This window comes from Rhinolophus ferrumequinum, chromosome 13 (genome assembly GCF_004115265.2).
Source record: "Rhinolophus ferrumequinum isolate MPI-CBG mRhiFer1 chromosome 13, mRhiFer1_v1.p, whole genome shotgun sequence".
Classification (NCBI taxonomy): domain Eukaryota; kingdom Metazoa; phylum Chordata; class Mammalia; order Chiroptera; family Rhinolophidae; genus Rhinolophus; species Rhinolophus ferrumequinum.
In genome coordinates, this window is record NC_046296.1 from 18,522,293 (window position 1) to 18,534,296 (window position 12,004).

General features: G+C 57.9%; 1 protein-coding gene across 3 annotated transcripts in view; it reads left to right on the forward strand.

The window, feature by feature from the left end:
• RAB11FIP5 (RAB11 family interacting protein 5) overlaps positions 1 to 12,004 on the forward strand; it is a 38,272-nt gene that overhangs the window by 23,807 nt on the left and 2,461 nt on the right. Inside the window, exons 4-5 of one of the 3 annotated variants that reach the window (XM_033124726.1) lie at positions 6,498 to 8,456; positions 11,787 to 11,976. In XM_033124726.1, coding sequence (XP_032980617.1) covers positions 6,498 to 8,456; positions 11,787 to 11,976 — 2,149 coding nt within the window. The remainder of the gene's footprint in view (positions 1 to 6,497; positions 8,457 to 11,786; positions 11,977 to 12,004) is intronic. The other 2 variants (XM_033124727.1, XM_033124728.1) reach the window with 2 other exon arrangements.

Below are 12,004 nucleotides of genomic sequence, written 5' to 3' on the forward strand. Positions count from 1 at the left end.
CTTGCCCTCTGGCCTCAAGGTAAGGAAGCCTTGGCAGGTAGAGAGGTGGAGACCATGAAGTAGACCTCAGACTTCCACCACCCTCCCTGAAGCTGCCCCCGCTGGCTCTTGATCTCTTTGCCCTGAGAGATGGGAGTTAGTAATTGATGCCCCCACGCTTACCCCCTGTGTACCTCCCTCCAGTTGCTCCCCTGGCCTGGCAAGAGGCTATGGGCAGCTCCCCTGAAATCTAACCTACCCTCTGTCCTTGGAGACCCCTGGGCTCTGGCCATCTCTGGATCTCTGTCTTGAGGCAGGGCAAGTACTGATGATGGCCCGTCTGTTTTGAATGTGCTGAGTCCCACCCAAGAGAGGGAGGCAGGGGTCCTTCAGTTCAGGCCCTGGGCAGAGCTAAGAGGGTTCCGATACCAATTAGGATTCTTCACCCAGTTGCAGTGTGGTGATTGGGGGGAGGGGGTTCCCCAGACATCCAAGGAATTTTCTGACACCAGCTGGATATCCTGCAATTCAACTCATTCTGACACTGTTTACCCAGAGATGGCAGCAGATTCCACAGGTAAAGGGCTCAGTCCTACAGGACAGTCCCCCTCTTCCTTTACCACTTCAGACACTAGTCAGAAGTCCAGGATGTTACCTGCGCTTCCACTGCCCAGTTACACATAAGAGGTTCTAACAATCCCCTCATTAGGTTCGATTAATTTGTGAGGGAGGCTCACAGAACTCGCAGAAACATTTTACTTCGTAGGTCCCCGGTGTGTTACAAAAGGCTATATATGTAACTCAGGAATAGCTAGAGGGAAGAGCAGCGTAGGGTATGGCTGGGGAAAGGGCAGGGAGCTTCCAGGCTCTCTCCACCTTCACCACTCTCCACGAACCTCCATGTGCTCACCCACCAGGAAGCTCTCTGGGTCCTTTTGGGTTTTTATGGCGACTTCATTACATAGGTACGAGTGCTTAAATAATTGTCCCTTAGTGATTGATTCAACCTGCAGCCCCACCCCTCCCCCAGAAATTTGGGGATGGGACGGAGAGTTCCAACCTTCTGTTTATGAGTGGTTCCCTTGGCAACCAGCCCTCATCCCTGCCCCCCACCTTAGGTGCTTTCCAAAAGTCACCTTAGGAACAAAAACCTAGTTGTTATGAATAACAAACACCCATTTCACCTTTATGGCTCTAAATTGTTTTCAGGAACTGAGGGCTAGAGAACAAATATAACAAAAGATGCTCCCATTACTTTTCTCACTCAGGAAATTGCAGGAGTTTTGGGAGCTGTGATCCAGGAACTGTGGGTGAAAACCACATATATATCTTATAAATCACAATATTGAGCCCTTGGCCCCCACCCCGGCCCCTTTGCCTTTTCCTGACTCTGAGCCATAGAAGGCTGCTGCGCTGGCCCACAGGGCCCAGGGTGGAGCTCTAGGCATGGGCCATAGGCACATGTGTCCCTCCTTCCCCACGGCCAGCCCTGGATGGGAGCATCTGTGGCAGCCTTAACCAGTGTGGCAAGGGCAGCCATTTCTGCTCTCTCAGCAAGCCCTGCCCCTCCCCCTGGATCTGTGGGCAGGAGGTGGGTGGGAAGGCGGGGTACAGTGGGAAGGGTCAAGCCATAGGGCAGAGGGAAGGTCCGTAACCCTCTTTCCCAGCAGAGGGAGAAGACTCCTGAAGTCCTGGTTCTTCTCTTTCCCTGTGAAATTCTGAGTCTGCCGAGAGGAGTGGGCAAAGAAATGCCGCCTTTCTTGGTTTGGACCCTGGCCAGCTGGCAGCCTCATGGACAGATGTGTGGGGTGGATCTGTCTCTGGGTGATGCCACCCTTTGCTTCCCCTGCGTAGTACATCAGCCCGGTCCCTGTTGCCCAGCCCCTATTCACCGGAGCCCAGGGGAACTGCTGGCCGCCTGTAGCCTAGGGGAAGAATGAGACGGGCTTTTCTCAGATGCCCAGGCTAAGCCTGGTGGCCTTGTGACAATTCAGAAATATTTGTAGGTGGCGGAATGGAGGGAGGTGGCAGAAGGTGGCATTTTCTGGGAGCAGTTGGGGGCCTGGGTCAGAAGGGGCACAGTCAATGGGTTTTCAGTGCTGTGGGGCGTCTCTGGGCCTCTTTTCTGGGGTAGAACACATGCTGGGGGACATCTCTCTGTGAGGCCATTTCTAGGTGCTTGCCGGTTTTGGGCTTAGATTCCTGCAGACCAAGACTTTGCGTGACGTTGGGGTTGTCACTGCTGCTCACAGCTTCCGTTTTCCTTCTCCTGTTTCTCCATGTCTCTTAATCGCCTTTCAGCGTCCAGAGAAGCTGGGTCACTGATGTCCAGAGGAAGCTGAGGTGTTTGTCCTGCATTTGACTTCTGAGCTTGACCTCAGCTGGTTGGAGGGCGCCTGGGGCATCCCTGCCCTCCCTGGGTCCGTTTGCAGGGACGGGCTCTGTGGCCTTGCATCCAGGCAGGGCAGGAGGGGCTTTCCTTTGCGTAAAGTGGCTTGGCCTGGGGAGGTGTGAAACCTGGCTGTTGAGCTCCATCAGCATGACCCTGGCCCTGTGTGCCTTGAGGAAATGCAGAGGCTGGTCTGGAAGAAATGACAGTTGGTGCTTAGTAACCCAGAGGGCTTGCCAAGGGCTTTTGAAGAGCGGTGAAAGGTGAGCTGACTTACTGCAGGAAGCTGTAGTTAGACTCCTGGAACTGGAGTGGCTGAATGTAGCTGCAGGATCCCCAGCTGGGACACCAGGAACCTGTCCTGCAGGCCTAGAGCTTTGGGGGGCCTCTGCCCTAGGGATGCAATTGCGCATTGCTGGGGGTTGCTCACTAGAACGGGCAGCGGCGCCCTCTAGTGCTCCCAGGTGGCACTGATGCCCTGTGCAGAGGCCCCTAGCAGCCTGGGACTGGCACGACCCCCGCTGTTAACCACACCCGTGCCAAAGCAGATTGTTTTCGTGTCTTGTCCCTCCCTTTCGAGCCCTTTTAGAGTCAGCTTCCCAAGCGCAGGTCACTCTGCTCCCCACCCCCTCCCCCTTCACACTGACCGTAACATTTTGTGTACGTAGGGGAGCAGGTGGTGAGTACAAACATTGTTTTAATTAGGGCTAAGTGTGGTACAGCATAGGTGTACTGTGTACCGTGCTGGCCTTTCATGTCTCTGCTTCTGCGCCAGCCCCACACCAGGGGTGGTGGGCAAGGTCCTGGTGAGCCTGCAGTGCGCAGTGGCGCCTGGCAGAGCTTGCTGTCTCAGCGGCATTCTCGGGGAGTAAATGTGTAACTGTGTCTAGGGACGTAGTGTGGCCATGTATCCTGTCGGTGCCTGTTGTCCTGGCACAGTTAATAGTGCCCTGTACCCTATAAACATGTTCTGGTTTGGGAGAGAAATTATATGGTCTCCCTAATTACAGCTCCCAAGGCTCCACTGTGTCACCTCCTTGTGCCCAGGTGCTGGGAGAGGATATGTCCAGTCTCCTGGACGTTTTCCTCGACATTGGGCATATCTCAGGCAGATGCCAGGAGATGGTGTTCTGAAAGGGTTAGAAAGGGAGGGACAGACACAAAAACAGTCCGTTTGGTACTAGTGGGATTGACACCCATGGTCTTGACAGTCGGAAACACAGAGAGATGGTTGAAGGGCATGAAGGCTGGCTTTGGCCTTTTTGGGGGACTGCCTGGTGGAGAGCCTTTCAGATCCACCTGCCAGCTCTGCGGTCAATGCATGGAAATATCACGGACGCAGAGCTCATGTCAGCCTAAGGAAGAGCTGTCTACGAGTGAAACCTGGCCTCCGGTTACAGAGGTGACCCGGAGGTGGAGTCAGTTGCCCGGTGACAGTAGTGTTTAAAAGAGGGGGGCTGTTGGAGTGAACAGGTGATCCCTGCATTAAGTGGCAGGTTCAACTAATTCTAAGGTTTCTATAGGCCTTAAAGTTTTCTTTCCATAGTTTGAAGCGGCAGAGCCGTTTGGGTTTCTGATTTCTTTCCCCAAATTTTGGTCCTAAAAGAGAAGATGAATCAGCATATGATGAAGCCACCGCTCCTTCATGGGGGGATGGCGTTGTGCTAGGCTGGCAGGGTGGGTTGTGGACACCAGTGCTTATGTTTGTCCTCAGAGCATAACCTGCAAAGCTAAGCACACACGGGCACGTGTCTGATCTGTGCCAGGTGGAATGTGGGGAGGGGACGTTTTAAAGTGAGAACCTGCGGAATGAGCATCTTACGTGGAGCAAGGGCAAGGGGCGCATGGGGGAGGGGTTGTTGCTGGTAGAAGGGATGGACTGGGTGCTCTCAGCTGTGCTGCTGCCGGGCCTGGCACTAGCATCCCTTCCTCCAGGGAGAGCCCTTTGCCGGTTCCATACCAACGGCGTGTGTGCCCCTCTGGGGAGCCTGTGGGGGAGGAGGAGTTGCCAGCCTAGCCTGAGGCTCCAGCCTACTTCCCTGCCACCCTGCTGCCCTATAGTTCCGACTGCCAGCCCGATTGCTGCAAAACTGCAAGGGTGAGTGGGGCCAGGCTATGGCTGAGGGCTATAGAGCTAAGCTCGGTGCTTTTTAATGTTGCTGGAGCTCTCTTCCCCCAGGTCCACCACCCCCCGCCCCCGCCGGCCACTCGTCCTAAAGGGGCCTGGGGAGTGAGGTGGCTCAGAGTACCCTCGCCCTGTTCCTGGGGGCTGAGTCCTGCTGGCAGGGTTGGGCTGTATCTGCTATGGGTGCTGCAGTGGGGGCACCTCAGGGCAGGGTCTTACCCCACAGGCTGGTGGTACATTGCTCTCCTTGGTCCCAAGGTAGGCATGTGTGCCTTGGTCCTGGGGCCTGCCTAGAATGAAGGGAGAGGGATGTTTGCAGAGATTGGGACTCTGGGCCCAGGATTCTATGGTCACCATGTTGTGACCAAAGAGGCAGAGCAGTGCTGGGAAGCCTGGGTGGGGTGGGAGTGGATGAGACTTTTATCTCCTCTCCCTCCATCTCTAAGTGACGGTGTGAGACTGAGAATCCACCCTTGGGTGGGGAGTTACTGTAGGGCAAAGACAGGGTCAGTAGAGTCTCTAGAAGCTGGATTCTTAAGAGAAACCCAGGGGATGGGGATCTGGCCGTGTCCTGCTTGTAACGCTAGGCTCACGACTCGCAGACTCGGGAAGCCCACCTTTGCTGCTGGTTGAACCGACTCGTCCCCATCTCTTGCTTCCGGTGTTTGTGGACGAACTGGCCCTGCCTCTGCCCAGCTCTGGGTAGGGCCTGCTCTCTCTGGGCCCTGGCTTCTCGGAAGAATCCTGGCAAGCTGCAGATTTCTTGGCCTCTTTCCCTAAATGTCCTCCTGTCCCAACCTGCAGTCCTCGTGGGCTGACTGGGGAAGCCTGGCTTCTGCCACCTTATGGCCTGACCCCAGGATTTCCCCATGGGAAGAAGCATCTTGAGTGGAAAAGATGGATGTGCAGGTGCTCCCCAGGGTGTTTCCACTTGGGCAGGCATCAAGGAATGGGGATCTTGGGGCTTGAAGCAGGGCCTGGGAGATGAGACTCAAGATAGCAAGCTAGGCCGCTGAGGTCAGGGTCTGACAGGTGGGCTCAGCCTCAAAGCAGCTGCAAACCACAGACTGCTGCACACGGGTGCTGGGTCTTACACCGTCTTTCTGGTCTCCCCAAGACTGTCGTGGGGAAGCCGGGGGCTCTAATTTCAGAGTCCGCCCCTGTCCACCTCCCTAAAGTGAGCTGCGCACTGTAGATAAGGCGCAAGTGCAGGCAATGCCCCCATGTTCACTGCCATGGCATGGATTCCCCAGGGGAGCCAGGGATCTGTGGGGGACCCTAGCAGGCCCCCTCTGACATCTAGAGTTGCTGCTGCTGCCTGTGCTCTACATTCCAGCCTTTGCCTCCCCAGCAGGGCTGCTTTCAAGGCTGGAATGTGGGTGCCCTCGGTGAGGGGCACCGTCTGCCAGGTGCTGGTCCGAATGGACCGCTGACAGATGTCCTCAGCCGTGTTTTGTGTCGTCCTTGGCTTGTTATGTGCTGACACCTTGTCAGGCCTGATGACTGCCCCATCATCTGCTCTTCCTACGGGAGGCCGTAGAAACCAGTCTTGTCTCTGTTTGTCCAGCTGGGTACCTAGGCTGGCCTTTCTCTGGTTCCTATCCCCTCCAAGCCAGCTGGTATTTTCTTTCCTCTCAGTCCTTGAAGGGATGCAAGGCACTTTCTGATCGTGTTTTCATTGAGTAGAATCTTCAGCCCAGGGTAGTGGAAGAAACATTTGGTTTAGGTTGGGATCCTGCTTGTAAAATGGGATTATTGCTCCCCGGGGTTGGTGTGAGGATTAAATGAATTCTATCCAGCATCTTCCTCCTTGGGTGGTATCTAATGAAAGCTACATGTTGGGGTGTTCCCTAAGTCCCCGGGCTGATACATGTGCCCAAACCTAGCCTGTGTGGCTGAGGCATCTCATCCCGAGGCAGGTGGGGGGTGGGGAGCGTGGTATTCAGCAGGGCGGTTCAGTCTTGGCATTAACCAGGAGGCTCACGGTTTTGTCTCCCTCCACAGCCTGGACGTGTCTCCTCAGGTAGAACCTGACTCAGCTGCTCTTCCTCACCATCCCCCCTGCTCCCCCTGTGCTCCGGCCCCTCCCACTCCTGCTCCCACCGCTGCTCCCATGCTAAGCACTAACCTTTTTGCAGCCGCCTCCCCTGCTGCTGCCACTGCTGCTGCTGCCACCACCGCCCCAGAAGCCACCCCATCTGGATTCTTGGGTCTCACCAACCCGTTCCTCACCTCCTTGCAGAGCAACCCTTTCTTCGAGGAACTCATAGCCGACATAGCACTAAACTCTCCTTCACCTGCTCCCTCTCTCCCCAGTGCCTCGAGGGCCAGCCCCACCCCCCTGGCCTCCCCTGAGAAAGCCCTGCCTGAGTGGGACGACACCTTCAGCGTCTTTACTGCCAGCAGGCTACGTCCAGAGGCCAGGAGCGAGATCCTGGCCCCTGCAGAAGTGGGGCTGGAGGCGACTGGGCTGCAAGACCCAGGCCCTGGGGCCAAGACAGTGAAGGAAGCTGAGCTCCCGGGGAGCCCTGGGGGAGGAGGAAGAGGTGGGAGCAGTGTGTGGCTGGAGCCCAGGGTTCCTCTGGACTTGGGACTGGACCACCAGAGCACGAGTGCGGCTGACCCGGAGCCCCTCGGGTCGGTCGGGACAGGCCTGCCGTCCACATCAGCCTTGCTGCACCCACGAGCCTCAGACTCGGATGCAGACAGGGAGCCGACAGCCCCCAGAGGCGAAGCCGGGCAGAGTCCAGCAGACAGTGCAACATCTCTGTTTAGCTCCCCAGAGGTGCTCAGTGTGTGGGAGAGGCTGCCTGGCCCTGACGACGCCCCTGAAGGCCAGGATGAGGAGGCCTCTGAAGGCGAAAGCCAGCTTTTGCATGAGCTCAATACAGTCGACAGTTCCTGGCCTTGGGATGTGGTCACCATTTCTCCTGCAGCTGAGGTGTCCTCACCAATCCGGGGAGAGTCCAGTGAGCTGTCTCCTGCCCAGGTGCAGCCAGAGTCGCCAGAACCTGTGAGCCCCAAGGGGAGCCAGGGGCTTCCCTCACTGGAGCTGGGGACAGAGCCCAACCCTGAGTGGGCATTGGACAAGGGGCTGCAGTCCAGCACGCCACCTCCCAAGCCACCCCGCCTCTTCACACCCTCAGAGTCCCAGGACTGGGAGGAGGAGGAGGAGGAGGAAAAGGAGGAGGAGGAGATGGCTGCAGGGGGGCTGAGTAGCAGGTGGGCAGAGACGGGAGAAGAAGACACCTTCCCAAGTGCACTGGTTGCTGGTTCCCAGGAGGCCAAGGAGGAGGGCAAGAAGCCGGGGTCAGAGTCTGACAGCTGCTCTTCTGGAACCCTGCTGGGGGAGCCAAGCCTGGAAGAGCCAGTGGAGGATGCCAGCCCTCCTGTGTCTGGGCCCACCAGCTGCCCCAAGGGTCCTGCCCCTGTACCCTCTTCCTCAAAGAGCCTGGCTTTTCAGAGTCAGCAGATCTGGGGGCCTCCGGAGAGAGAAGGGCCTGAGGCCCAGAGCCAGGGACCAGCAGAAGGGCTTGGACCCCAGCCGGACAGCTCCCAACAGGCTGACTTGTGGGCCCTGGAGGAGGATGCCTCGAACCCCTTCTTGTCTCAGGGGAGCCAAGATCCCCCCAGCCTCCCATCCACATCTCCTCCAGGGTCCAGAGAATCTTCCATCCACTCTGGTCCGGAAGAGCTGCCGACCCCCCCAGAGCCTGGCTTTCCACCGCCCCCTCTCCCACCCTGGGCCAGCCACCGCCACGGGGGGCCCAGCCCTCTGTGCTCTCCCCCCCCAGGAGCCTGGCCCCTGACCTCTTCCTCCCCACCCCCTGGGGAGCCCGCCTCCCCCACTGGGGGCTCCCCCGCCCCACTTGGGGAAGACCACGCTGCAGCCACCCCAGCCTCCCTGCTTGTGCTTCTGCCCTTGGAGACACGACCAGCTGAGGAGCCACAGCCCGGTGCCAGGTGAGTGGCCACTCCGAGAGCACTGACGGGGGTGATGCAGCCCACGGGCTTAGGGTTCCTGCTTCAGCCTCAGACCGTCCGGGGGAGGGCGAGCGGCTTCTTTACCTGGGCAGACAGATATGAGCCTTCTGTGGTTAAGGCTCTGAAGCCACCTTCTTTTGGAGGCCTTGGACCACCGGGTGCCCCCACAAGCCAGGGGTTTGGGGGGATGACACTGATGAAGTGCCCGGGGTGAGGAATGGGGTGGGGAGAGGTGATGCGGGTCAGCAGGGGGAGAGGGATGAGAGCTCGGGCACTCAGCCACTAGGGGCTGGGGGCAGTGAAGATTGTCCAGTGCCCCCCCCCCCCCCCCGCGTCCTCTGCGACAGGCCTCAGGGTGAGAGGCTGCGGTAGGCAGAGAACCAGACTGGGGACCGGTACTGAGGTCCGAGAGGAAAGGGGAGACCCCATTGGAGGACAAAAGGTAAAAAGAAATGCTGTGTACGTCTGTGACTCAGAAGAAAGGGTACCTGGCCTCATCAGGTGCTTCACTGGTTTGCATTTGTGCCTGTGCGGGCGGGTGTGGTCTGTGCTTAGGACGGTGCTGTGGACAGTGGGGCCTGTGTGACGCTGGTCACTGTGGCACTGGTCTGTTTGGAGAGATTCAGGAGGCTGTGACCTCACTGGGTGGCTGGTGAGCGGTGACCCGAGCTGAGGTCTGCAGACACAGGGCACTGGGGGGTGACAGGGTATGATTTAGCAGAGGCAGCAAAGTCGAGGGGGGCGCCAGCGCTCTAGGAGGCCTGAGTGAAGAAGTGGGAGGAGCAGAGGTGGCCGCGCCTCTGATAAGCAGGGCAGGGCGAGGGGTTTGGGGAGCAGGACAGGCTCCAGCACCGGCTGACCTCTGTGAGGCGCCAGCCCGCTGGCTCATACATTCTGTCCTCCCCATTCACTGAGCATCCACTGTGTGCCAGACGCTGAGCAGAAATGGAAGTCACTGTCCCCACTGTATTCCCAAGGAATTTCCAGTCCAGCAGGGAAGATGGAAGTGAGCCCCGAAGGGAAGGCTTGGGGCCAGTGCTGATGTATCAGACGTGGGTGGGAAGGAGCCTGGGTTGCCCCGTCTGCTGTTCCAGTGATAGGTGGTGCTGCCATTCCCAGAGGTGTGGGAGAGGAGGTGGTTACAGCTTTCCAGTGTCCTCAGCTGGCCCTGCTGTGTGCCAGCAGCACTGCTAATTATACTTGCCACTTTTTAGAAGTTTTGTTCTCTTCAGAATTGGCTTCATGTCTGTACTTGGTATGTTCTTTACGTTATGAAGTGGGTGGGCCCAATAGAGCTGTCCCCATTTTTCAGATAAGGAAATGGAGTCCGTGGAAGCTCCAGGGTCCCTCAGATGCAAGAGGGCAATCATACTGGGAGCGCAGGACTCCTGGCCCCTCATTCAGGGTGTTGTTAGGCCTCCCTAGTACCCCTCCCATCCCACGGCACCGCCCGCAGGTGGCAGGAGAGCTAGCTGCCTTTTCACAGACTCCTCGGTGGGGAGGGCAGACTGAGATGCATTCTTGCCCCTACTGCCTGCCCCTGCCCGGGCTTCTGCCACCGTCCCCAGCTTGTGAGGCTGCAACACAGGCCTCTCCTGAGTAACAGAGCACACTTCTCTGGATGTGGGTGAGCCCTTCTCCAGTGGAGGGCAGGGCCTTGACCTAAGCCATTTTGCTTCCTACTTGTGAATGCTCTGAATCCTCTGTGAAGTAAGCATCAATTTTCAGAGGTCCTCTAGGGGTAGGTTAGTTGATTGAGGGGCCTGATGCTTGCAGGTTGGGTAACTGTCGCAGGTACAGGGTACTGGGGGGTTTCCCAGAAGAGGGTCACCTTAGTTTGCCTGGGGGAATCAGGAAGATTTCCTGGAGGAAGTGGCTTCGCACAGCTTTGAAACAGGAGTAGGAGTTAGCAGGCCCTCAGGCAAGGGGCAGAATTCCAGACAGAGGGGCAGCTTTTGCCAGAGCCTAAGGGTGAGAGAGAGTGCCCTCTCTGGCTGGAGCATGTGGGGGCAGACGGCCAGGAGGAAAGGGCAGGGCTCAGTTGTTGGAGACTGTTTTCTGACCCGGATAGGATGGCTGAGATCTTGATCCCACAGCAGAGTGGAGGAGTGGTTGGAGGTGGGCAGGACTCCCTGAAGAGCTGACTTCGCAGCTGTGGCCAGAAGGAAGGTTTAGAAGCTTTGGCCTGGAGGGGCGGGGGTGGTGTGAGAGAAGGTAGCAGGGCTGGATGTGTGTTAAAACTGAAGCTGAAGCAGGGGATTCAGAGGGATCCCCGGGTTTCTGACTGGAGCCATGAGAGGCTAATGGTGCCACTCACTGCTGGGGAGCAGAGGAAAGGACAGGCATAGAGGGCAGGGTGACATGCTTTGAGTGGACCCCCAGTGGAGCAAGCCAGCCTGCACTGTTTGTGTGGGTCTAGAGCTCAGGGCTGAGGTCTAGGCTGGAGGTAGCAATGAGGGTGTAGGGGAGAGAACCCCAGAGCATATTTGCAGAAGGGGTTTGTCAGAGGTCAGAGAACCAGAGGCGGGCTTGGGGGAAAATGAGAGAGAAGGAGAGCAGTCCAAAGAAGGGAGTGGTCCAAGAGTCAACTCCACAGTGGTCAGCAAGGTGAGGGCCGAGGGCTTGGTGGCCTCAGCAAGCACGTTTGCGATAGGCTGGCGGGGGCTGACGTCCTGTTTTATGGGTTGAGTCTGTGAAGGTGAGAACGTCGACAGAATGCAGTCTGTACGCTCTGGAGAGGCTGGGGGAGAAGGGACAAGAGGTGCGGGTGACTGACGGTGATAGCCGGCCAAACACAGGGTCAGGGAAGCTTTCTCAGGCCAGTGTCAAACGTTGAGGGGAAGCAACCAGTGGAGAGAGGTGGGCAACAAAGTGTCGCAGTTTGCCCACGTCTTTCCTAGTTTTAGCACTAGAAGTCACACATCTTGGGAATCCCCATGGTCCTGGGAAAATTGGGAAACTTGGGATAATTGGGGGTGGGGGCATGTTCACCCTACCACCACCACCACCAGAGAAAGGTCGCAATAAGGAGGAGGGAGGGAAGATGGATGGAAAAGGGCGGCCCTGGCAAAGACTGAATAGAGGTGCAGAGAAGTGTGTCAGAGGCCTCTGCTGTCCCCGTGAAGGGGGAGGTCATCTGGGAATGAGCCGGGTGGGGTGCTGAGGAATGCTGGGCACAGCTGTCCCAGGCCTTGGCTGTGTAGGGGCAACCACCGCCAAGTGGGGGGTATCTGCCCAGCACACCTGTGGCCCCACCTTTTCCTTGTGCTGCCCCCCACCCCGTAACGTACCTCCTGTCTGTCTCTGCAGCCCCCACCCTGTGAAGCCCCTCAGTGCTGTCCCTGTGGAGGGCAGCCCCGACAGGAAGCAGCCCCGCTCCAGTCTGAGCACGGCCCTGAGCAGCGGGCTGGAGAAGCTCAAGACAGTCACGTCTGGCAGCGTCCAGCCTGTGGCTCCGGCCTCCCAGGCTGGCCAGACCTCGGACACCAAGCGGTTGAAGGTGAGGTCCCGCAGGATGCCATGGGGCA